Source organism: Hyperolius riggenbachi, chromosome 6 (assembly GCF_040937935.1).
Source record: "Hyperolius riggenbachi isolate aHypRig1 chromosome 6, aHypRig1.pri, whole genome shotgun sequence".
Taxonomy (NCBI): Eukaryota; Metazoa; Chordata; class Amphibia; order Anura; family Hyperoliidae; genus Hyperolius; species Hyperolius riggenbachi.
Genome location: NC_090651.1, coordinates 138,431,547 through 138,459,059, shown reverse-complemented (window position 1 = coordinate 138,459,059; position 27,513 = coordinate 138,431,547). Strand labels below are relative to the sequence as shown.

The 27,513-nt window shown below is 44.2% G+C and overlaps 1 protein-coding gene across 2 annotated transcripts in view; it reads right to left on the bottom strand.

Moving 5' to 3' along the window:
• Positions 1-27,513, bottom strand: part of CDC14A (cell division cycle 14A) — a 208,153-nt gene that overhangs the window by 102,347 nt on the left and 78,293 nt on the right. For both annotated transcript variants that reach the window (XM_068239995.1, XM_068239994.1), the window contains exon 5: positions 1,018-1,097. In XM_068239995.1, coding sequence (XP_068096096.1) covers positions 1,018-1,097 — 80 coding nt within the window. The remainder of the gene's footprint in view (positions 1-1,017; positions 1,098-27,513) is intronic.

Below are 27,513 nucleotides of genomic sequence, written 5' to 3'. Positions count from 1 at the left end.
TGCGGCGGACTTGAGACAGCAGGAGGACAGTTGCAGGGGGCGGGTGTGTGTGTGCGCGAGCGCGCCATTACGGGGGAGAAGGGCATCGTGGCAGAGCCCGTTTTTAAACGGGTTGGCTTATTACTAGTCGTTTCATGTAAGCAACGCGTCTGTACAGCCTCAGCCCTACACTGTTGCCTGAGAATTTGAGTACCAATTTCCTCACGATTTATCTCTCCTTATCTGTTTATCTGATAAGTCATCTCACTTTATACTGTAAGCTGGATAGTGTACTGGTTAAAGACACCACCTTTGACATAGGAATGCAATACTAGAATCCAAGCCACCATACACTTGTACAGAATCTAATGCTAGGTATACACAATGAGATTTTCAAATCGGTTATTTCCAATCTATTTTCCGATCAATTTTCCATAGGAGTGGACAGAAAATCAATCGGAAATCAGATCGGACCTGATGGAAATAATCAATCTGACAGTAAATCTGACTGAAAATCTCATGGTGTGTACCTAGCATTAGTGAGAAATATTGTGTCTCTTGCAAAAAACAGATACTTACCTGAGCAGAGGGAAGTCTCTGGATGCTCCGGGGGCTTCCCATGTCCTCTTAGACTATCCGACACTGTCAGGAACATTTGTTGTTCATCCCCACACTCCCCTAAGAGTACGGACGCCCCTGGGCAGCAACACAGAGCCACTCATGGACAAGCAGCTTCAGATTTTTATGCAGGCTCATCGTTACTTCCACTGGGGTGATACGGTTCATACATGGCGGGGATCGCAGCCAAGAGTACATATGTAATGAGCTCTTGTCTGATATGTCCAGAGGGAATGCGCGCATGGTGGGCACGTGGATGGATCGGGAAGCCACTGGAATATCCACGGGCTTCCCACCACTAAGCTAAGTATGTCATTCGTGTCCTTTATTTCAGTATAGGTTTACTTAAAATGAACTGTACTATATTTACATGCAGTAGTACAGAATAAGTAAAACACTGATAATAGTAGAAGTTCTCACCTGAATGGGAGGTACTGAGGGCTGGTCCCGCTTAGTAGTGCTCTGTAAGCCTCTTCTGGTGCTTTCCTTAAGTAGATCACCTAAACCAATAAAAGAAAAAAATAGTTAACCCTTGATTGCTCATGAATATTTTATAGATCTTATCAATATAAGAAGGATGCAGCATACAACGGACTCCACTGGCTGCATGCTTGTTGCAGGTGTTTGACTCAAACCCAACAGCTCAGCATGACTACCAGGCACTTCAGGGCTAAATAGTCAGATCTCATGTGTGACCTTCCAATCAATTGCAAACTAGGGCATCCCTGATCAATAATTGATCAGGAGTGACCATTCATTGAATGAGCAACGGCAGCAGGAGAGCGGGGAGACCTGCAGCAGAATACAATTGAATTTCTTATGGCTTTGTGGTGGCAGTGCAATCAATAGTATTAGGGCTGGTGCACACCAGAGCGGTTCTGGAGTATTTTTTCAAAACGCTTGTAGAGGGAAAAAAACGCTTTGCAAATGAAAGTGAATGGGATGGTGCACACCAGAGCGGGTCGTTTTTTCCACAAACGCAAACTCGGTGGCTGCAGCATTTTTTAGATTTCTGAGGCGTTTCTGCCTCAATGTTAAAGTATAGGAAAGTGGAAAACAGATCTGAAAAACGCTAGATCAGAGCGGTTTTCCAAGCGTTTTTGTTACAGAAGCTGTTCAGTAACAGCTTTACTGTACCAATATATGAAATGTACTACATAAAAACGCTCAAAAAAAACGCTAGGCATGTTTAGAAAACCTCTCTAAACATGCCTAGAATCGCTCTGAAATCAGCTTCAAAAACCTCTAGTGTTTTGCAGATCTGCTAGAGGTTTTTGGTGTGCACTGGGCCTCAGACAAGATCTCTGCTGAACTAGTGGTGTCACTAGTGGTGTGAAGTAGTAGAAAATACCAATCATTTAAAGCGGGATTGTCACCATAAAAAAATCAAATTTCAACAGCAACTGGTCTGAGTGTATTAAGTGATAAAGATGCTAATCCTGCATACAAAACTTTTTCTGCTGTTAGGGTTTGGAGTTATCACATACCATAGGAGCACTGGCCCTTTAATTGCCATTACCATTGGTTGGCAAAACAGTTGCATGCTGGGGGGTCTTTTTATCTATAATATATTCCTCCTCTTCCCTTTATTTCCCCCTCCTTCTAATGACATAAGACAGTGCACTTCGTAGTATAGACCTCAGTAGGAGTGTCTGAAGACTCTGGGAGGAGGGCGAGTAACAAATACACAATTAGCAAGAGGAGAAAAAATAGTGAGGGAGGAAATTATGTCAGGATTAGCTTAATTCAAAGGTAACCAAGATGAAAACTGTCTAGAATAGGATTCTCTGCTTTTTCTTTATAAAATTTACAGGAATCACAACGTGGACAGTGCAATACCGCTGTTATGTAAGTAGAATTAGTATTTATCTACTTATATATGTGTTTTTTACTTCTAAGTTAGCATGGGTGTCATTTGTTCTTTAAAGGACAATTGAAGCAAGAAGGATGTGGAGGCTGACATATGTATTTCCTTTTAGGCAGTACCAGTTGCCTAGCAGTCCTGGTGATCCTCTGCCTCTAATACTTTTAGCCATATACCCTGAATAAGCATATGCAGATCAGGTGTTTGTGACCTTAATGTCAAATCTGACAAGATTAGCTGCATGATTCTTTCTAGTGTGATTCAGATACTACTGCAGCTAAATAGACCAGTAGGGCTGCCAGGCAATTGGTATTGTTTAAAAGGAAATAAATATGGCAGCCTCCATATTTTCTCACTACAATTGTACTGATTTACCACAAATTGATGGACGTCTGAGTAAATCTAGGATTAAACCAGTCAGAGTTTTGCTGGGGAAATGGGGAGGGGAAAGGTGAAGGGTCACAACCTGGAAAAGACCTGCAGGATACTTCCAAGTTTCCCATTTCTTATTCCACTTGCAGAGTGACTTCCAGTGTCCAAGTTAAGGCTCGTACACACCTCCCGATTCTTCAGACGATTCTTATGACGACCAGTGATTTGTTTGAGTGACAAGCAATTGTTTCTACGATCTCGCGAGGTGAGTACGAGTGCACGACTAGGAGAATGACACTTTGCTATTTCCGCCGATAAAGCCCATCACGGCAGATCAGATCTTTAAGATCTGACAACTCCCGCACAAAGTACCACAATCGTTTGACCTCTCGTTTGTGCCCCTCCTGTGACTTTGCGTGTTTCTGCAGGCCGGAAGATAAATCGGGGAACTTCGTTCATCGGGAGGCATCACTGTGAGTATTTAGCTTTACGTTTCGGTTCAGTCAGAGAAAAAATAAACACCTCCTACTTGACAGTAAGTGTATATATTTTGCATATTCTCTGCATCCAGTGATACAATACGTTAGTAATCCATTCCATACCAAAAACGTAAAAATCAATGCTTGTTCCAAAACTGTAAATCAAAATGCCCCTCTATGCAGTATGAAATTACCATAAGCAATTGCAATGGTAAGCCTAGAGCACTAGGAACAGTGGGAGTGAGTGATGAAGGCCAACATCTGCTAAACTAAATTGTAGCTATTTATTTTCTTTTCACACTCAGGCTGGTGAAATATGCTGTTCAGATGCAGCATCGTAGGAACAGCATGGACCATTTCTGCCTACTACAGCAATGTGCCGAGTCAGAAAAACACCAGGTGAAAGAAGGTATGGATTTTACTGCTCCAGGGTCATGATACCTCAAGCATTGCCCCTATGGCCACAGCTAATGTTACATACAGGAAACCACAGCAAAAGAACTACTGGTAGTTCACAGGTAAAAAGCAGGCTGTGTTCAAATAGCATCGGATGTACAGTGATGCATTTACAGTGTATCCTCTCAGGACATACTGTGGTCTGTTGCTGTGTCCGTGCGTTGTTCACATATGCACTGTTGTGCATAAGGTTCACTCGCATCGACACCCATTTGGTTCACCTGGCACCATCACATCCAGTTCCACTACCGCTGATGGCACTGCTGCTTAATTTCACTGCAGGAGAGAAGTGCCAGTATAGAGAGCAGAGCCTCAACAGAAGCATATGGGGCACTCCACTGAATGGCAACAGGCCAATAGAGATCCTCCCTCTACCAGGGAGGATTCTCATTTGCCCACCATTTAGTGAAATGAGAACCCTCCCTGGGGAGTGAGGATTCCCATTGGTCTGTTGCAATTCAATAGGGAGCCCCATGCATCTTCTGATCAGCGCTGCGTAATATGTTGGCGCTTTATAAATACAACAAATAAATAAATAAAATCTGTCTACTGCACTGGCACTTCTCCCCTGCAGTGGACCTGAATTTCTGCGCCAGCAGAAAAGGTAAGAAGAAGGTAAGTAATTGGTGAAACGGCAAAAACTCGGTATACAGAGGCGCCAGAGTAGAGAATCAGAATCAGAATCTTTTATTTCGCCAAGCACGACTGGGTCGTGCCCGGAATTGGGCTTGGCACGTACAGGGTACTGATACACAATATAGTTACAGATACAGGACAGGACATGCAGTAGGAACATAACATTTACAGAATACAGAACATTATATGACCTTTATGCGGAGGAGGACAGTGTGGCATAGGTTATAATACAAAAAAAGCCAAAAGGTATGCTTTAGCTGGAGCGCAGTCTATGTGCGGAGTACTTCAGCGTGTGTGTCATGGTATTGTGGGGTGAGGATGGCCATTTCCATGGAGAGAGTTCAGGAGGTTGACAGCCGATGGAAAGAAGCTGTTCTTGTGTCTTGAGGTCCTGGTGTAGATGGAGCGGAACCGGAGTAAAACATTTTAAAAACAGCTTAAAAGCAGAGGGGGGTGTTAGGGTGGACTTACCTCCCTCTTACAAAAAAGAAGACTCACTTAAGTCTCGATAAAACAGAATTAACAACAATACCAATAATAATAATATTTCTATAGCACTTTTCTCCCTGGGGACTCAAAGCGCTGTGACCCTGCATTATGCAGTCTAAAAGGCTAGGGAAAAGAGGTGAGTTTTTAGCCTTTTTTTAAAGCTGTCCACAGAAGGAGCCTCTTGTACTGATTGTGGAAGTGAGTTCATAGAGTAGGGGCTGCATAGGAAAAGGCCCGAGCACCAAATGTTAAGTGTATCCTGGGAATAACCAGCTTCATCTTGTTGGCAGAGCGAAGGGTGCGTGGAGGGGCATAAAGTTCCAATAGATCCGCTATGTATTTGGGTCCCATGTGGTTTAGAGCCTTGAATGTCAGCAGGCAGATCTTAAAATTGATTCTCCATTTTACTGGCAACCAGTGAAGAGTTTGCAGTACTGGGGTGATGTGTGAGCTGCAGGGGGCATTGGTTAGGAGTCTGGCTGCAGCATTCTGTACTAATTGTAAGGGGCGCAGAACCTTATCTGTAGATCCGATGAACAGGGCGTTGCAGTAGTGTAGGCGGGAGGATACAAATGCATGAACCAGGGTAGGTAGGTCTTCAGTTGGGATAAGGTGTTTGATTTTCGCTATATTTCTTAGATGGAAGAAGGAAGACTTGACGACAGCTGATACCTGCTGTCTGAGTTTTAGATTTCCATCCAGGATCACCCCAAGGTTTCGCACAGAGTCTTTATACTGTACGGTATCTCCCCCAATTGCTAGTTTAATGTGGTGAGCGTTTTGAACTTTATCCACCATGTGTGCACCACCTACCACCAACACCTCTGTTTTGTCAGAGTTCAGCCTCAGCCAGCTGGTGTTCATCCAATTTTGTAAATCCACTAGACACGCATTTATGGATGCTGATGGGTCTTGGGTGCCAGGCTTGAAGGACAGATACAGTTGTGTGTCATCTGCATAACAATGGTATCCTAGGCCATAGTTCTGGATTATTTTGCCTAGTGGGAGCATGTAGACTGCAAAGAGTAATTGTGATAGTACAAAACCCTGTGGAACTCCATAGGCAAGTGGTACTGGATTAGAGTAGAGTAGTGTGTGCCCAGACATACTTGCTGTGTCCTGACAGATATGGAGGTCTGAAACCAGCTGAGAACAGTACCCTTTAGGCCACAGTAATTCTTCAGTCGCTGGATAAGTATTTCATGATCCACAGTATCAAATGCTGCAGACAAGTCAAGAAGAATCCGAATTGAGCAATCACCCTTGTCCCTTGCAAGCAATAGGTTTGAGCACCTCTGGCTTGACCCTATTGCTTGACCCACTGAGTTGTGCTCCCATTTTTGCGTGAGGAAGCGGGGTCACGCCCGGGAAACGCGTCGCATTTGTGGAGTTGGATAAATTTGCCAATTCTGTTTTATCGAGACTTAAGCGAGTTTTATTTTTTTGTAAGAGGGAGGGAAGTCCACCCTAACATCCCCCTCTGCTTTTAAGCAGTTTTTAAAACGTTTTACTCTACTCTGGCGCCTCTGTATACCGAGTTTTTGCTGATCTAGTCCACCCTGGGTGGAGGTGTGCATCCCCATCTACTATCTACAGAGAGCGACTTCTTAACCTGAGTGGGGTCAGGTCCTAATGCTCCCCACCTGCATTTAAAGTGGTTGCCTATGGGTAACCCGTGTTTGTGAGTATATATACATAAAATTGTATTGAACTCTTAATTTTACCTGACAATACTGCACCATATTGGGCTCTCAATTCTCTTCTTGTTTTTAACCTCTTGCCGACCGCGTCACGCCGGTAGGCGTGGCCGCGGCGGCAGCCCCAGGACCGCCTAACGCCAATTGGCGTAAAGTCCTGGGGCTCTGTTTTGAATGAGATCGCGCGCACGCTGCGCGCGCATCTCATTCTCGGAGGGCGGAGCTCCGCCCCCTCTTCAGTCTCCGAGCGGCTATTGCCGCTCGGGAGACTGATAGACGGCGTGATCGCCGTCTATTTACCCGTACAGCGCTGCGATCGGCAGCAGCGCTGTACTGGGGACAGCCATGTGACACGGCTGTCCCCCTGGGACACTGGAGAGCGATCGGCTCTCATAGGCAGAAGCCTATGACAGCCGATCGCCACAATTGGCTGGCTGTGGGGAAGGAGGGAGGGAGGGAGGGAATAGATTTAAAAGAACACGCTTTTTTTAATAAAAAAAGAAACAAAAATATTTGTAAACAAAAAAAAAAACAATCTGGGGGCGATCAGACCCCACCAACAGAGAGCTCTGTTGGTGGGGAGAAAAGGGGGGGGAAATCACGTGTGTGCTGTGTTGTGCAGATCTGCAGCTTAGCCTTAAAGCTGCAGTGGCACATTTTGCTTAAAATGGCCTGGTCACTAGGGGGGTTTAGCACTGCAGTCCTCAAGAGGTTAAGCACAATTGTTGAAACATATGTGCCAACCAGCCTAGTGAGGATGAGCACTGTCCGTTCTCACAGGCGTCTATTGATTCCATCAACATCCGCTTTATCGGGGATCCGTATCTGGAAATATTGCCTCCGACAAAACCTTGAATTCTGCTCATCAGAACTGAACAAATGGATCTGTTATGAACAGACTGATGTGAATGGATCCCATTGCTTTGCATAGAATCCGTTTGCAAGTCTGCCAATCCATTGCAATAAGCGGAAGGTGTTTTTCTGCCACTGTGATCCCAGCCCAATACAGATAACACGGAATGGTCAGGGCAGAAAGCATTCAAGAAGAAATGAAACAGGTAATATCAGGGGAGCAGGAAGGAGTGAGAAGAAATCTGTGCATGTCATTTCACACAGACCAAGAGACATGCAATGCACACGGAATACAGAAGTCAGTCTACATTCACAGCTAAACATCTACAATTCAAAGTATGCCACATGCTATCATACAGTCCCATTCAATCAAGCGCAGTTTATTTTTCCCTGCTCATGCTTCCCTCAGTCCTACTCTGCAAAAATTCCTTTAGATGGCACGGTGCACGCCAATGCAAATGTGGCACCATATGGCCTGAGTGAGTAATCAGTTGAAAGGTGCATAACACTGGAGACAGCAGTTCCATGTTTACAATAACAGAGGATTATGGAAAATAATACAGAGGAAGCAGCTATGATCGTTGAGCAGCTTTATTTTCCTACAAGAATGAAGAATGCAGCTACACAGCAACATCTGAAATGAGGACTGTAAGCTTGTTATAAACTACAAAGTCAATACATTGAATGAAAGCAAAGGGATTGTGCTGTTAAATTAACAGCAGAAACAGAAAAGGAGGTTGATAAGCACATAAGGTACAGAACAACCATTTTCTATCACCCCTATTCCCCTCTCCCAACATCCAAAGTCTATATTGTCTAGAATAGTCTATCACATTCATGTTCTGCAGCTGTAAAGGGCCCTTACATTTGGTGAATAATAGACTGACCTACAAGGTAAGAACAGAAAAAACAGAGAAAAACTGCTGCACTAACACTTGTATGGCATAAGGTAGGTTTTCTCAACCAGGGTTCCTTGAGTACTCTGCAGGGGTTACTTGGCATTTCCGTGAGGGAAATATAGTAGAGCACATTATAATGGTGGTACTGTAATAAGAAGCATTAAATTGGGCTTCAGAATAACAATGAGCACATTAATACAAAGAACTACAATAAGGAGACAGTATAATGAGTGGCCGTGTGATAGGAGGTAGTGAAAGAAACAGCCACACCTACTTTTAAAGACCATACCTCCTGCAAAATAAATGCAGGGTATCCTCGAGATCAAAAAATAGTTTGTAGGGGTTCCTAGAGATCGAAAAGTTATTTGCAGGGTTCCTCCAGGGTAAAAAAGGTTGAGAAGGGCTGCATCATTAATTAGACGCAGCTGTGCTGCAAAACCTTATCTGCCTAATTAGCCCTTTACTTTACTAGCATCCAGAAGCCAATATATAGTATAAAAGTAGTGTTTTTGCAAACTTTGAATGGCTTTAAACATTCTCTCAGATTTGCATGATATTCGGGGTCGCTTTAAGCGACCCCGATTGGACTCTAGGTGCAGTAAAATGGCCCCAATCGGGCTCAGCTATTTCCACCAGAGCCCGAGGTGTAGCCGACACTGCATGTGGATTTTCGAGGGTTGCCAACGCTGGATCAACTTTTCTTAGGACGATGGGGGAAGCCTCTTTAGGATCCATAGGCTTCCCCTTCCCAGGGTGCACACCCACCAGTTTAGGCAATTATGGGCGGCACTTCCGTTTTGTACTGTTAAATTGTACAAGCATACATTTAAGGCTTCTCTGATCCTCCTCCACCACCCACCCCACCACTGCCTGCTGGGAGTCTTCTTTTTCACAGCCGCACTCCCGTTGGCGTACGAATGCGGCAGCACTGTGTAGCCACAATGACGGTCTATGCAGAAGCACAGAGCCACTAATACACAGCTTTTTCCTCCATGCACAAGCGGCTCTGTGCTACTGCACAGGCCGTCATTGTGCCTGCACAACGTGGCCACACTCTTGTTCACATACGAGCGCAGCTGCGCTGCATGAAGAAGGAGCTGGTCCCGTCGTGCAGTGGTGGGGTGAAGGAGCATCGGATAAGCCTTACAGTTGCTCACCAGCTACATCCTCATGTAGACCCATTGTGTCTACTGTAAAGAAGGAATGATCGTAAATGTGATCTTGCAACTATTATTCTTCATATTTTGTGTCACGTGGTCACAGCTGATTGACCTCCCTGGCGGCTGAAGTCAGAGAGGACAGGTAGTAGGATGTACTGCATTTCCAAACACAAATGGACAAGAAAAATACATTCTGTCCACCACTTTGCATATTCATGTATCCTGACAGTTGTTAGCATTCCCCTTATTCAATTTTGGATTTTGTTAGTCTTAAAGAACTAACAAAATTTTAATAGAATAGTTTTAATACTTATTGGTTCTTTTCTTGGAGAATATTTACAAACTTCTCTAGTGCTTTAATATTAAGACACAAAGCAACAAAATGCTTCAGTTATACGATTTAGTATTTACATGAATGTAACAGAGCCTGGCAGGAACCACTGAACGCATAAGATGCACATTTCACGTAGATAAAACAACAGAAAAGCTGAGTGGTGCCAGAATCACTCACCATTGCAGATGCCCTTTAGCAGCAGCCAGGCAGGGCATAATGTGTTTATAAATATCCTACATGTGTGTTGTTTTGGATTACATGGGCTGCTGCACACGGTGTGTTGTGCACGTGAAGTTCACAAAAGCTAAGCTGGACCCTGACATATGAGATCTGCTCTATTTATTTCTGTCCTGCTGTAAAATATTAACAAGGCAGAATAAGAACAGACAATGGAGTATGCATCAGAAAAGAAACAGTGGCAGGTCAGGAACTTGTCACTTTGCAAACATACATGGGGTGGGAGACTATCCAAACTAACACTGACATTAACACCTCAATAACAGGTAACCTTACAACAATGTCATCTTATTGTTGAAGCGCATCTAAACTGTTGTGAAAGAAACTGATAGCAAATCAATGCTACACAATCCATTTTCTAATTTACTGTAAAATAAAGTACCTTTCCATTTCAGCCAACACTCAGCAATGATTTTTCAGATATGGCAGATAATGCAAAGTATGCTTTCATGCAACCTCGGCAACAATACTCTAGTGTACAGAATTGTCCACGTTTTTACCTTTCCGTTTGTACAATTGGACAAATCCTAAGCTTTTTGTAGCGAGTTTAGTTATCGGATTATGGACTAGTCCTACAGTGGGATGCGAAGGTTTGGGCAACCTTGTTAATTGTCATGATTTTCCTGTATAAATAGTTGGTTGTTACGATAAAAAATGTCAGTTAAATATATCATATAGGAGACACACACAGTGATATTTGAGACGTGAAATTAAGTTTACTGGATTTACAGAAAGTGTGCAATAATTGTTTAAATAAAATTAGGCAGGTGCATATATTTGGGCATTGTTGTAATTTTATTGATTCCAAAACCTTTAGAACTATTTATTGGAACGAAAAATGGCTTGGTAAGCTCAGTAAAACCTGACCTACATACACAAGTGAATCCAGTTATGAAAAAGAGTATTTAAGGGGGTCAATTGTAAGTTTCTCTCCTCTTTTAATTTTCTCTGAAGAGTAGCAACATGGGGGTCTCAAAACAACTCTCAAATGACCTGAAGACAAAGATTGTTCACCATCATGGTTTAGGGAAATTATACAGGAAGCTGTTTAGAGATTTCAGCTGTCTGTTTCCACAGTTAGGAACAAATTGAGGAAATGAAAGTCCACAGGCTCGGTCCAAGTTAAGACTTGAAGTGGCAGACCAAGAAAAATCTCGGATAGACAGAAGCGACAAGAGTCACTGTGCATCGTTCAACCATTCGGCGCACTTTACACAAGTAGATGCTCTATGCGATAGTGATGCAGAGGAAGCCTTTTCTCCGCCCACAGCACAAACAGAGCCGCTTGAGGTGTGCTAAAGCACATTTGGACAACCCAGCTTCATTTTGGAATAAGGTGATGTGGACTGATGAAACTAAAATTGAGTTATTTGGGCGTTATGCATGGAAGAAAAATAACACAGCATTCCAAGAAAAACACCTGCTACATACAGTAAAATATGGTGGTGGTTCCATCATGCTGTGGGGCTGTGTGGCCAGTGCAGGGACTGGGAATCTTGTCAAAGTTGAGGGACGTATGGATTCCAGTCAGTATCAGCAGATTCTATAGACTAATGTCCAGGAATCAGTGACAAAGCTGAAGCTGCGATGGGGCTGGATCTTTCAACAAGACAATTACCCTAAACACAAAGCTCAAAATCCACTAAGGCATTCATACAGAGGAACAAGTACAAAGTTCTGGAATGGCTATTTCAGTCATTTTTTTATAACTTTAGAAGAGGACTATATAGACTGATGCAATCTCAGAGAGGCAAAAAAGAACTCTGAAAAATATTTATTGACACATATAGAAAAACATCAAAAACACATGATTCTTCAGCATCACAGTGATTGGTTTTTAAGATACATAAGGTAGATTTGAGTTGACCAATGGTTGTAGCTTTACGGGTATTAAACTTCAAGGCAACGACACATGTTCGCCTCGGGCCCTTTTTGTAAAATTGCATGCGCCCCTCATCAGGCCGCGACACCCAACTCCGCGGAGCCCAACCGAAAGGGGACCAATCAGGCAACAAAGGCCGAATGCTGGGGGGGCGTCTGAGCTTACCAGACCCACAAAATCTTTCCACCGGCTGGAAACAAATGCTGCAAGGTGGGAACCCCCTTGGATTGTACCTCCAGAGTTTCTAACAAAGATGGCTATTTCAGTCCCCAGACCTGAATATAATTGAAAATCTGTGGTGTGAGTTAAAGAGAGCTGTCCATGCTCGGAAGCCATCAAACCTGAATGAACTAGAGATGTTTTGGAAAGAGGAATGGTCCAAAATACCTTCAACCAGAATCCAGACTCTCATTGGAAATTACAGGAAGCGTTTAGAGGCTGTAATTTCTGCAAAAGGAGGACCTACTAAATATTGATTTAATTTCTTTTTTGTGGTGCCCAAATTTATGCTCCTGCCTAATTTTGTTTAACCCATTCGCGTTCCGTCGTTTTCACTTGAGCAATGTTCACCTCCCATTGATTAGCCTATAACTTTATCACTACTTATCACAATGAACTGATCTATATCTTGTTTTTTCCGCCACCAATTTAGGCTTTCTTTGGGGGGTACATTTTGCTAAGAGCCACTTTACTGTAAATGCATTTTAACCACTTCAGGACCACAGTCTTTTCGCCCCTTAAGGACCAGAGCCTTTTTCTCCATTCAGACCACTGCAGCTTTCACGGTTTATTGCTCGGTCATACAACCTACCACCTAAATGAATTTTACCTCCTTTTCTTGTCACTAATACAGCTTTCTTTTGCTGCTATTTGATTGCTGCTGCGAGTTTTAGTTTTTATTATATTCATCAAAAAAGACATGAATTTTGGCAAAAAAAATGACTTTTTTAACTTGCTGTGCTGACATTTTTTTAAATAAAGTAAAATTTCCTATACATTTGAGCGCGAAAGTTATTCTGCTACATGTCTTTGATAAAAAAAAACCATTCAGTGTATATTTATTGGATTGGGTAAAAGTTATAGCGTTTACAAACTATGGTGCCAAAACCGGAAAATTTATACTTACCTACCGGTAATTTTCCTTTCCTGTTGAATCTTCATGGCAGCATACTACGGGTTAGTCCCGCCCACTAACCCTGCCAGGACCAGTCACTATAAATTTTTGCTGCACCCCACCCTCAGTGCTTTTTGTTTCTAGTACTACATTTAGACTGTTGAATTTAGGGTGGGTCCCTCGTATGCTGCCATGAAGATTCAACAGGAAAGGAAAATTACCGGTAGGTAAGTATAAATTTTCCGGTTTCCTGTAGAATCCATGGCAGCATACTACGGGACTTAACTAGATCAAAAAATGGGAGGGAGTCAGAATGTCATGCTTAAAGAAAAATAAATAAATTTATTAATCATTCCATCATTAACCTTGCATGTACTAGAAGATCATTTGAATATATGCTTTATACAAGATTCTACTCATAAGTCAGGTCCCTGTTGTCGCCAGGTGTGTTAAAGAAAGTACTGTCCTCCCGAACTGGGCCGTAGAGGATGCTCCCGGATCTACCCTGTAATGGTTGATGAAGGTGTTGGCTGAGGACCAGTTTGCTGCTCTACATATCGTCTCTGACGAGACTCCTGCCAGAGCTGCCCATGAGGTGGAGATTGCTCTAGTAGAATGTGCGGTTACGTTTTCCGGTGGTTGCTCCCCTGCTGCTCTATAGGTTTCTTTAATTGTTTTCACGAGCCATGAAGCGATCGTTCTTATCGCCGCAGGTTGACCTCTGCGGTAGCCTGTGGGTATTACAAATAACCTGTCTGTCTTGCGTATCCCCTTAGTTTCAGTTAAATATCTTCTTAGCAGTATTGGTATGTTTAGTGAATTTGGTTCCGCCGCTGATTCATCAACAAATACAGGTAAATTCCACTCTTGGTTGAAGTGAAAGGCAGATGAGACTTTTGGAACAAACTGTAGATTAGGTGTTAATGTCACTCTGTCAGGGAAGAATTAAAGGTGCGCCGGATCGATACTAAGAGCCTGGATCTCGGATACTCGGCGTGCAGAAGCAATTGCCACCAAGAAAACAACCTTGAGCGTCAGGTTTACTAAGTTGCAACTTTCCAGAGGCACGAAAGGTGCTTTTGACAGTCCCAGGAGCACTGTGGGCAAGTCCCACTGTGGATATTGGTTACGTCTAGGTGGTCTCAACTTGGTTACCGCTCTGATAAATTGTAACACCAAAGGGTGGACTGCCCATCTTTTATCTGTTAGTGCGGAAATGGCCGAGATTTGGCCCTTTATTGTCCTAACTCCAAGGCCCATGTCAAGGCCTACCTGCAAAAATTCCAATATAACAGATATTGGTGGGTCCATTGGATCTATACTTCTCTGTGTCATAAAGGATGTGTATTTGTTCCACACTCTATGGTATGTTCTATTTGTAGACAGCTTCCTTGCTCTCAACAAGGTTTCGGTAACCGCGACAGAGCATCCTATTTCCGCCAGTTTCCTCCTCTCAACTTGCATGCCGTCAAATTGAGAATTTCGGGATGTGGGTGTAGTATCTCCCCTTGGCTGAGCAACTCTCTGGGACACGGTAGTTTGAACGGAGGTTCTACTAACAGTTCTTGCAACAGGGGGAACCATGGCCTGCGTGGCCACCAAGGAATGACTGCTAACACCGTCATCTCCTCCTTCTGTATCCGCTTGAGAAGATGGGGAATCAGTGGTGTTGGTGGGAACACATATGCGAGAGTGGAACTCCATGGTGCCGTTATTGCATCCCAAGCCTGGGCTTGTTCGCAGCAAAACCTTGTTATGAACAATGGGCACTTCGTGTTCTGTGGCGTTGCCATTAGGTCTATTTGTGGTTTTCCCCACTTGTGGCAGATCAGTTTGAAGATGTGAGGGTTGAGTGACCACTCGTTGTGATCTATCCAACCTCGACTCAGGGTATCCGCTGTCAGGTTTTGAGCCCCTGGTATGTGTATAGCTGATAGTAATATCAGGTTCTCCTGCGCCCAGTTCATAAGTGGTGCTACTTCCCTGAGTAGTGTTCCACTGCGAGTACCACCCTGATTTCTGACGTAAGCCACAGCCGTTGTATTGTCCATTCTGAGGGTGACCGATTGTCCCCTTACTTCCTCCGCGAAGTGTCTGACTGCGTTCCACGCTGCCCGGATCTCCAGTATATTGGCAGGTGTCCCCCTCATGGGTGTTCTCCATTTGTTCTGAACATATGAGTGGCCTAGATGAGCTCCCCATCCCCATAGGCTTGCGTCGGTCGTGATATATAACGGGGTTTGCTCCCGAATTCTGTGATGGAACCTGCAGGTTGCTCGCTTGTTTCCACCATTCCAACTCGTCTCTCATACATTGTAGGATTCGTATCTTCTGTTCGTAATTTTGTCCTGTCCACTGATTCAGAAAAACTCTCTGTGATCTCCTCATGTTCCATCTGGCCCATTTGACCATAGGTATAGCTGCCACCATCGTTCCGATTATTCTCATACACTGCCTTGCTGTCAATACCGCTACTGTGTCTGCCTCTGATATTCTCTGGATGGTCGAATCTATCTTTTCCTGAGGCATTCTGATTGCGTTGTCTACTGTGCTTATCTCTGCTCCCAGGAAGATTAGAGTTTGTGCTGGCACAAGTTTGCTATTTTTCCAATTTATTAGCCATCCTAGAGCTTGTAGGGTATCGAGTAAGGTCTTCCTGCTCTGTATGAGCTTGTCCTCTGAGGATTCTATTAGCAAGATGTCGTCTAAGTAATGATGCGTTCGCAGGCCCTCCTCCCTCAGGGCTGCGATTACGTTTACCAGAATCTTCGTAAATGTTCTCGGTGCTGTGCATATACCAAAGGGCAGTACCCTGAACTGAAAATGGAGATCTCCTATAGCGAATCTTAGGAACCTCTGAAACTCTTGGTGAACAGGTATGTGTAAATACGCGTCTTCTAAGTCGACTGCTAGTAACCAATCTTCCAGGTGAATTGAGGGAATTATGGATTGTAACGATTCCATCTTGAATCCTTCTTGTAGGATATAACTGTTCAGTATTCTCAAGTCTAGCACAGGCCGTAGCTCTCCTGACTTTTTTGTAACGAAAAATAAAGGGGAGTAGACTCCCTTGTTCCTTTCTTCGTACGGAACATGAATTATTGCTTGTTTCTTCAGCAATTCCTCTACATATGTCTGAAGTACCTGCAGTTTGTCCTGCACTGTAGGTATTCTTGTGGACACAAACAAGTCTTCTGGTGGTTGGGTTCTGAAAGTCCACGAGTGTCCCTCTTGTAATGTCCTTGTCACCCACCAATTTTTGAACTTTCCCGCCCACAGATGGGCATAGTTCGCTAATCTGCCCCCTACTGCCTCTCTGTGAGCGGTCGTATATTCAGAAGGATTTCTGATCCTGAGTGCCGGTGTTAGTGCGTTTCTTATTGTATCTTGAGAGGGCTGATTGTGTGCCTGGCCATTTGCGACGAAAATTATGAGATGATCTATTCGATCTGAAGTCTCTTTGTCTGGATTGGAAGGGTCTTTTATCCCCCGGCCCCTGTCTTCTTAGGCGCCTATCTTGAGGGAGAAGCCCAGACTTGCCTCCCGTTACCCTCGATATAGCGGAGTCCAACTTGCTTCCAAATAAATTCTGACCGTCATAGGGAATTTTACACCACGTAATACGTGAATTGGGGTCGGCTGACAATGGCTTTAACCACATAGCGCGCTTCATAGTAACCGTATGGAGCATGGCGCGGCCAGAGCATCTTAACACGTCGAATGCGGCCTCGCCTATGAAATCGGAAGCAAGTTTAAACTCATCGAGAGCAGAACAGATAGTCTTATTGTCTACTCCTGCCTGGACTGCCCCCTCAAGATTATCCGCCCAGGTTCTTATGGCCCTTGCCACGGATGTAAGTGCTATTGCTGGTCTGCAGGCATTTCCCATTGCAACATAAGCCCGTCTAATGTCCTGATCCATTCTCCTATCCAATGGGTCTTTAAAGGATACCGAGTCTTCAGCCGGGAGGGTCACATGTCGTGCGAGCCTGGTTACTGCCGCGTCTACTACTGGTGCCCCTTCTAGTTTATTAATTAGTTCATCCTCCATGGGATATAATTTCCCTAACCTATTCGCCAATGGCGGTTTCCTGTCCACCTTGGACCATTCCTCCTGAAATATGTCCTTCACCTCTTCCATAATGGGGAAAGATAGTACCCTCTTTTTGAGATGTGGGTAATACGTCTTAGATTTGCTAGGGGGTTCCTCTGGCTCCTCCCATTCTATCGCCTCCCGGACAGATTTCACGAACGGGGGCACAAGTGCGAAGTCAAATCCTATTGCAATATCGTCAGTGTCTTCAGTGTCGTCTATTGGGGTGTTCTCGTCCTGATATGTAGGATTTAGGTTAGCATCCGTAGAGGTATTAGCTTGTTCCTTAAGTGTCTGCTGCACTATATCTTTAATAAGTGAGGGGAGATCCTGATCCTGAGGTATTTCCTCTACTGGAAATGCAAAAAAACAGTCCGAGCAAACAAGTTTCCCCGGCATTGTCTTGTGTCCACATGCCCAACACTGATCGGCGTCAGGTTGTTTACAGGGTCCTCTTCTACTCTGTGTCTTCTGAGAAGACTTGGAATATTGAGTGGACGAGGATGAGGTTCCCGGCTGTGGTTCATTGCTGAAAAACACATAAGAATATATTATATTCTCAGTGTGTGACTGAAACTCCTTAACCTCCCTGGCGGTAAGCCCGAGCTGAGCTCGGGCTATGCCGCGCAGGGGGAGATCTCAGCCCCTGGTGGGGCGATTTTCATTTTGTAAATTGCTGTGCGCGCAGCCAGCACTTTGCTAGCCGCGCGCACAGCTTGATCGCCGCCGCTCTGCGGCGATCGGCCGCACGCAGCGGCTGAAGAGGGGCCCCCCCCCCCACCAGAGCCCTGCGCTGCCCGGATCAATGAGTTCCGGGCAGCGCTATGGGCTGGATCGTGTGTCCCTGACGTCAGGACGTCGGCTGACGTCCATGACGTCATCCCGATCGTCGCCATGGTGACAGGAGAAGCCAAACAGGGGAACGCGTTGTATACGCGTTCCCCTGTTTGCTATTGTTGCCGGCGGCGATCGGACTAGAGGGCCACATGCGCCCTCTAGTGGTGTTTCATGTAGCTACCACTCTGGTAGCTTTACATGAAACTTTAAAAAAAAAATAAAAAAAATTGGAATTCTGCAATTTTTGCAGAAAAAATTACCCGCCAAGGAGGTTAAAAAAAAAAAAAAAAAAAAAATATCTATAAGTATCTAAAAAACGCTGCCTACCTAGGATCATGAGGCTGATCTGTTTGCTGGGAAGTCTGATCCATGATTTACACAGACCACTGAAAAAACAGAGGATATACACATATCAAAAAAACGCTATCTTTCCTGTAATAAAGTGTGCAGGGATAAACCTCTAGTGCATCATAACTGTAGCATTGCTGTAGCTGTGTTTGGGAGAGAGGAAGGGATGCAATACAGCTGTCCTAAAAACACAGACATTACCCCATTAGGTCATACTCTACATTAGGCTCCTTAGAAGCATATGAAAAAACGCAGGGCTGCATGGCCCCTCTCACCAGATCCACGTGTGCTTGCTCCGTCTGTCTCCCCTGCTACAGCGTTAGTTCCCAGTCGTCGCTGAGCTAAATGGGGATGTGAGGTCGGCGTCCTAGGTCACTTCCTGTTTACCCGGAAGTGAAGGCTAGAACGCATAGGGGAAGTCCTCCCTGAGCAGTGACATGCTGGAGCGCATCCTCGTAGCATTGTCTATAGCGCGGAGAGCAGGGTCTCACCAAGTTGTGCGGACATGCTGATTTACAGCATATAGTCTTCCTGCGCCCCCGAAAAGATCAGCAGAAAAGGGGGCGACTTCCTCTGACCTCTTGCCACCTTTAGTGGCTCTGGTCAGAGCTTCGCATAGCGGAGGAAACCATGCGGAGGCTGCCAAGACAACAGCTGGTAGGCAGAAAAAAAAAAACGGAGAGAAAAGAAAAAAAAAAAAAAAAAAAAAAGAGAAGAAAAAATCTCGACTAGTCCTGGCTAGGACGGGAAAAAAAAAGCACTGAGGGTGGGGTGCAGCAAAAATTTATAGTGACTGGTCCTGGCAGGGTTAGTGGGCGGGACTAACCCGTAGTATGCTGCCATGGATTCTACAGGAAAGTGCATTTTCCCATTTTCAAGCATCTCTGAATTTTCTGCGCACCTGTCAAGTTTCATGAGGGGCTAAAATTCCAGGATAGTACAAATACCCCCCAAATGACCCCATTTTGGAAAGAAGACATCCCAAAGTATTCAGTGAGAGGCATGGTGAGTTCATAGAAGATTTTATTTTTTGTCACAAGTAAGCGGAAAATGACACTTTGTGACAAAAAAAAAAAAAAGTTTCCATTTCTTCTAACTTGCGACAAAAAAAAATGAAATCTGCCACGGACTCACTATGCTCCTCTCTGAATACCTTGAAGTGTCTACTTTCCAAAATGGGGTCATTTGTGGGGTGTGTTCACTGTCCTGGCATTTTGGAGGGTGCCTAATTGTAAGCACCCCTGTAAAGCCTAAAGATGCTCATTGGACTTTTGGCCCCTTAGCGCAGTTAGGCTGCAAAAAAGTGCCACACATGTGGTATTGCCGTACTCAGGAGAAGTAGTATAATGTGTTTTGGGGTGTATTTTTACACATACCCATGGTCTGGGTGGGAGAAATATCTCCGTAAATGACAATTGTTTTATTTTTTTTACACACAATTGTCTATTTATAGAGATATTTCTCCCACTCAGCATGGGTATGTGGAAAAATACACCCCAAAACACATTATACTACTTCTCCTGAGTACGGCGATACCACATGTGTGGCACTTTTTTGCACCCTAACTGCGCTAAGGGGCCCAAAGTTCAATGAGTACCTTTAGGATTTCACAGGTCATTTTGAGAAATTTCGTTTCAAGACTACTCCTCACGCTTTAGGGCCCCTAAAATGCCAGGACAGTATAGGAACCCCACAAATTACCCCATTTTAGAAAAAAGACACCCCAAGGTATTCCGTTAGGAGGATGGTGAGTTCATAGAAGATTTTTTTTTTTGTCACAAGTTAGCGGAAATTGATTTTAATTGTTTTTTTTCACAAAGTGTCATTTTCCGCTAACTTGTGACAAAAAATAAAATCTTCTATGAACTCACCATTCTCCTAACGGAATACCTTGGGGTGTCTTCTTTCTAAAATGGGGTCATTTGTGGGGTTCCTATACTGCCCTGGCATTTTAGGGGCCCTAAACCGTGAGGAGTAGTCTTGAAACCAAATGTCGCAAAATGACCTGTGAAATCCTAAAGGTACTCATTGGACTTTGGGCCTCTTAGCGCACTTAGGGTGCAAAAAAGTGCCACACATGTGGTACCGCCGTACTCAGGAGAAGTAGTATAATGTGTTTTGGGGTGTATTTTTACACATACCCATGCTGGGTGGGAGAAATATCTCTGTAAATGACAATTGTTTGATTTTTTTTTACACACAATTGTCCTTTTACAGAGATATTTCTCCCACCCAGCATGGGTATGTGTAAAAATACACCCCAAAACACAATATACTACTTCTTCTGAGTACGGCGATACCACATGTGTGACACTTTTTTGCAACCTAGGTGCGCTAAGGGGCCTAACGTCCTATTCACAGGTCATTTTGAGGCATTTGGATTCTGGACTACTGCTCACGGTTTAGGGCCCCTAAAATGCCAGGGCAGTATAGGAACCCCACAAGTGACCCCATTTTAGAAAGAAGACACCCCAAGGTATTCTGTTAGGAGTATGGTGAGTTCATAGAAGATTTTTTTTTTGTCACAAGTTAGCGGAAAATGACACTTTGTGAAAAAAAAACAATACATATCAATTTCCGCTAACTTGTGACAAAAAATAAAATCTTCTATGAACTCATCATACACCTAACAGAATACCTTGGGGTGTCTTCTTTCTAAAATGGGGTCACTTGTGGGGTTCCTATACTGCCCTGGCATTTTAGGGGCCCTAAACCGTGAGGAGTAGTCTTGAACCCAAATGTCTCAAAATGACCTGTGAAATCCTAAAGGTACTCATTGGACTTTGGGCCCCTTAGCACAGTTAGGCTGCAAAAAAGTGTCACACGTGGTATCGCCGTACTCAGAAGAAGTAGTATAATGTGTTTTGTGGTGTATTTTTACATATAACCATGCTGGGTGGGAGAAATATCTCTGTAAATGACACATTTTTGATTTTTTTTACACACAATTGTCCATTTACAGAGAGATTTCTCCCACCCAGCATGGGTATGTGTAAAAATACACCACAAAACACATTATACTACTTCTCCTGAGTATGGCGATACCACATGTGTGACACTTTTTTGCAGCCTAGGTGCGCTAAGGGGCCCAACGTCCTATTCACAGGTCATTTTGAGGCATTTGTTTTCTAGACTACTCCTCACGGTTTAGGGCCCCTAAAATGCCAGGGCAGTATAGGAACCCCACAAGTGACCCCATTTTAGAAAGAAGACACCCCAAGGTATTCCGTTAGCGGTATGGTGAGTTCATAGAAGATTTTATTTTTTGTCACAAGTTAGTGAAAAATGACACTTTGTGAAAAAAACAATAAAAATCCAATTTCCACTAACTTTTGACAAAAAATAAAATCTTCTATGAACTCATCATACACCTAACAGAATACCTTGGGGTGTCTTCTTTCTAAAATGGGGTCACTTGTGGGGTTCCTATACTGCCCTGGCATTTTACGGGCCCAAAACTGTGAGTAGTCTGGAAACCAAATTTCTCAAAATGACTGATCAGGGGTATAAGCATCTGCAAATTTTGATGACAGGTGGTCTATGAGGGGGCAAATTTTGTGGAACCGGTCATAAGCAGGGTGGCCTCTTAGATGACAGGATGTTTTGGGCCTGATCTGATGGATAGGAGTGCTAGGGGGGTGACAGGAGGTGATTGATGGGTGTCTCAGGGGGCGGTTAGAGGGGAAAATAGATGCAATCAATGCACTGGGGAGGTGATCGGAAGGGGGTCTGAGGGGGATCTGAGGGTTTGGCCGAGTGATCAGGAGCCCACACGGGGCAAATTAGGGCCTGATCTGATGGGTAGGTGTGCTAGGGGGTGACAGGAGGTGATTGATGGGTGTCTCAAGGTGTGATTAGAGGGGGAAAATAGATGCAAGCAATGCACTAGCGAGGTGATCAGGGCTGGGGTCTGAGGACGTTCTGAGGTGTGGGCGGGTGATTGGGTGCCCGCAAGGGGCAGATTAGGGTCTAATCTGATGGGTAACTGTGACAGGTGGTGATAGGGGGTGATTGATGGGTAATTAGTGGGTGTTTAGAGGAGAGAAGAGATGTAAACACTGCACTTGGGAGGTGATCTGATGTCGGATCTGCGGGCGATCTATTGGTGTGGGTGGGTGATCAGATTGCCCGCAAGGGGCAAGTTAGGGGCTGATTGATGGGTGGCAGTGACAGGGGGTGATTGATGGGTGGCAGTGACAGGGGGTGATTGATAGGTGATTGACAGATGATCAGTGGGTTATTACAGGGAATAACAGATGTAAATATTGCACTGGCGAATTGATAAGGGGGGGTCTGAGGGCAATCTGAGTGTGTGGGCGGGTGATTGGGTGCCCGCAAGGGGCAGATTAGGGTCTAATCTGATGGATAACAGTGACAGGTGGTGATAGGGGGTGATTGATGGGTAATTAGTGGGTGTTTAGAGGAGAGAAGAGATGTAAACACTGCACTTGGGAGGTGATCTGATGTCGGATCTGCGGGCGATCTATTGGTGTGGGTGGGTGATCAGATTGCCCGCAAGGGGCAGGTTAGGGGCTGATTGATGGGTGGCAGTGACAGGGGGTGATTGATGGGTGGCAGTGACAGGGGGTGATTGACAGGTGATTGACAGGTGATCAGTGGGTTATTACAGGGAATAACAGATGTAAATATTGCACTGGCGAATTGATAAAGGGGGGGTCTGAGGGCAATCTGAGCGTGTGGGCGGGTGATTGGGTGCCCGCAAGGGGTAGATTAGGGTCTAATCTGATGGGTAACAGTGACAGGTGGTGATAGGGGGTGATTGATGGGTAATTAGTGGGTGTTTAGAGGAGAGAATAGATGTAAACGATGGATTTGGGAGGTGATCTGATGTCGGATCTGCGGGCGATCTATTGGTGTGGGTGGGTGATCAGATTGCCCGCAAGGGGCAGGTTAGGGGCTGATTGATGGGTGGCAGTGACAGGGGGTGATTGATGGGTGGCAGTGACAGGGGGTGATTGATAGGTGATTGACAGGTGATCAGTGGGTTATTACAGGGAATAACAGATGTAAATATTGCACTGGCGAATTGATAAAGGGGGGTCTGAGGGCAATCTGAGCGTGTGGGCGGGTGATTGGGTGCCCGCAAGGGGTAGATTAGGGTCTAATCTGATGGGTAACAGTGACAGGTGGTGATAGGGGGTGATTGATGGGTGATTGATGGGTAATTAGTGGGTGTTTAGAGGAGAGAAGAGATGTAAACACTGCACTTGGGAGGTGATCTGATGTCGGATCTGCGGGCGATCTATTGGTGTGGGTGGGTGATCAGATTGCCCGCAAGGGGCAGGTTAGGGGCTGATTGATGGGTAGCAGTGACAGGGGGTGATTGACGGGTGATTGACGGGTGATTGATGGGTGATTGACAGGTGATTGACAGGTGATCAGGGGGGATAGATGCATACAGTACACGGGGGGGGGGTCTGGGGGGGGGGGGGTCTGGGGAGAATCTGAGGGGTGGGGGGTGATCAGGAGGGGGCAGTGGGCAGGGGGGGATAAAAAAAAAAAATAGCGTTCACAGATAGTGACAGGGAGTGATTGATGGGTGATTAGGGGGGTGACTGGGTGCAAACAGTGGTCTGGGGGGTGGGCAGGGGGGGTCTGAGGGGTGCTGTGGGCGATCAGGGGGCAGGGGGGGGGAAATCAGTGTGCTTTGGTGCAGACTAGGGTGGCTGCAGCCTGCCCTGGTGGTCCCTCGGACACTGGGACCACCAGGGCAGGAGGCAGCCAGTATAATAGGCTTTGTATACATTACAAAGCCTATTATACTATGTACATGCGGCGATCCGGGTGCTAGTAACCCGCCGGCGCTTCCGAACGGCCGGCGGGTTACTACGAGCGGTGGGCGGAGCCAGTCCCCGGCGGCTGATCGCGTCACGAATGACGCGATCGCCGCATAGCCACTCCCGCAGCCGGCCCCGCCGATGGGCATATTGCGGTCGTTTGGGCCCAGTCTTTGCCGCCGCCCATCGGCTGGGGGCGGTCCTCAAGTGGTTAACAGGAAGAATAAGAAAAAAATGGAAAAATTCATTATTTCTCAGTTTTCAGCCATTATAGTTTTAAAATAATACATGCCTCCATAATTAAAACTCACATATTGTATTTGCCCATATGTCCCAGTTATTACACCATTAAAATTATGTCCCTATCACAATGTATGGCGACAATATTTTATTTGGAAATAAAGGTGCATTTTTTCCGTTTTCCATCTATCACTATTTACAAGTTTAAAATAAAAAAAAAATATAGAAATATTTCATCTTTACATTGATATTTAAAAAGTTTAGACCCTTAGGTGAATATTTACATGTTGTTTTTTTTTAGTGTAATGTTTTTTTTTTTAATGTTAAACATTTTATTTGGGTATTTTTGGGAGGGTGGGATGTGAACAATAGTTTTATAATGTAAATGTGTGTTTAGTTTTATTTTTTTTACTTTTAGTTGTAGTTTTACTTTTTGGCCACAAGATGACGGCCATGAGTTTGTTTACAAAAAGTAATACTACACCTGAAAATAAAAATAAATTAAATTAAATTAAATAAATTAAAATGAACACACATTTACATTATAAATCTATTGTTTACCTCCTACCCTCCTACCCTCCCAAAACTACCCAAATAAAATGTTTACTATAAAAAAAAAAAACCATTACAATAAAAAAATAAAAAAAAAAACATGTAAATATTTACCTAAGGGTCTAAACTTTTTAACCACTTTACCACTGAGGGGTTTTACCCCCTGAGCACCAGAGCAATTTTCACCTTTCAGCGCTCCTTCCATTCATTCGTCTATAACTTTATCATTACTTATCGCAATGAAATGAACTATATCTTGTTTTTTCCGCCACCAATTAGGCTTTCTTTAGGTGGGACATTATGCCAAGAATTATTTTTTTCTAAATGTGTTTTAATGGGAAAATAGGAAAAATGTGGGGAAAAAAAATAATTATTTTTCAGTTTTCGGCCATTATAGTTTTTAAATAATGCATGCTACTGTAATTAAAACCCATGAAATTTATTTGCCCTTTTGTCCCGGTTATAAAACCATTTAAATTATGTCCCTATCACAATGTTTGGCGCCAATATTTTATTTGGAAATAAAGGTGCATTTTTTTCAGTTTTGCGTCCATCCCTAATTACAAGCCCATAGTTTATAAAGTAACAGTGTTATACCCTCTTGACATAAATATTTAAAAAGTTCAGTCCCTAAGGTAACTATTTATGTATTTTTTTTAATTGTAAATTTTTGGATTTTTTTTTAATTACAAAAAAAAAAAATGGGGAGTGTGGGAGGTAATGAGTTAATTTTTTGTGTAAAAGTCATTTATTTGTATGTGAAAAATGTGTAGGGTGTAGTTTACTATTTGGCCACAAGATGGCCACAGTAACTTTTTGTTTTAATGCGACCTCCAAGCGTCCTTCCGGAAGCTTGGAGGAAGTATAAGGAGGCTGGACAAGTGAGTTTTTTTTCACAATGATCGCGCTGCCCATCGGAGAGCAGCGGATCATTGCGGGGCTTAGATCAACGAACGGGAATGGATTTTCCCGTTCATTGATCTCCGGGCGAGCGGGCGGCGGCGTGTTTACTAGCGGCGGGCGGCGTGTTTACGAGCGGGAGCGCGGACAGCGTCGGGAACGCGGAAAGTACGGATTTCTCCGTCCCTGGGGGTTAAAGGATGGAAAAAGGGACGGAGAAATCCGTACGGGCGTGGGTAAACTGGTTAACATACGCTTAGAGGGACGCATGGGGGACGCAACAGCCAAAAAAAGCACAGCTTCCGAGAGAAGCTGTCGCTTTTTCAGCGAGGGAGAGGAATCAGTGATCGGGCGTGCACGCGCGCGATCGGCCGCGAGAGAAACTACGTCCAGGAACCAAAATAGGTTAAACAATTATTGCACACTGTAAATCCAATAAACTTCATTTCACTTCTCAAATATCACGGTGTGTGTCTCCTATATGAAATTTTTAACTTACATTTTTTATCACAACGATTTATACAGGAAAATCATGACGATTAACAAGGATACCTAAACTTTCGCATCCCACTGTATTTAAGGGGATGTTTCCATGTGAAAATTATATCTTACAATGTTTCACATGCACCAATTGTTAGAGGCTATGCCTCATTATGGTCGAAGCTACTAAAAACAGCATCGGAGATTTCGGTGCAGCCATAGGAATTACGGCTGAAGCGGCACTCAGACAGTAATTTGAGCACCATCGAAAGATGGAGCCCTAATTACTATAAAAACATTGTAATTCGACCGCCAGCAATAGCTGGAAGAGGAATTTCGTATTTCCCTACTGTCCACAGCGACCTGGAGAGGGAGTAGATGCACACTGCTGGGACTTTGGCAGGAGCAGAGTGAGAAATTTATCGGCTTTACCATACACCTACATTTCCCCGCAGCTTAATGTACGCATTATAGTAACCAATGCACTGTTAAGATGACAGCAATCTATTTAGCAGTCCTCTTATACCCCAAAACACATCAAGAAGCCTGCTCTAAAGCTTTTTATATTTTTACCCAGACTTGTGCGCTCAGTGGCCTCAATTCACAGAGCTTTATCAAACACTTTATCAAACGTTTGATAATTTTCCTCATGGGTAAAATCTAATTTTGAATTCACTAAGGTGTTATAGATTTATTGATCATTTCATCGATAAAACATTCGATAAATCTATAACACCTTAGTGAATTCAAAATTAGATTTTACCCATGAGGTAAATTATCAAACGTTTGATAAAGTGTTTGATAAAGCTTAGTGAATTGAGGCCAGTGTATGTGTAGGCTGTGATTGCATCCACTATTTGCATAGGAACCACTCCTCAACATTGGTCTTGCCAGCTGAGAAGCTTACCCACATGTCCATGGATTTGTCGAACCAACAATCTAATTTTTTTAAGGTGTTGCGTCCATCCACTTTATTTCTATTGAGCGGAGGTTCCTTTAAAACTTTTACTCCCCATGATGGGTGTTTATGATCATCACATGACTCTCCAGCTAGCCACTTTGCCCACTTTACGCCCCCTAAGAAACAAATCCTCAAGCCATTCCCATGTGCTGCACAAAACGTATGATGAAGAGCTTCCCGACCAGTACAGATGAGTAAATAACCAGTGAAGTCTCCCACAGGTGTTTTATCTACAG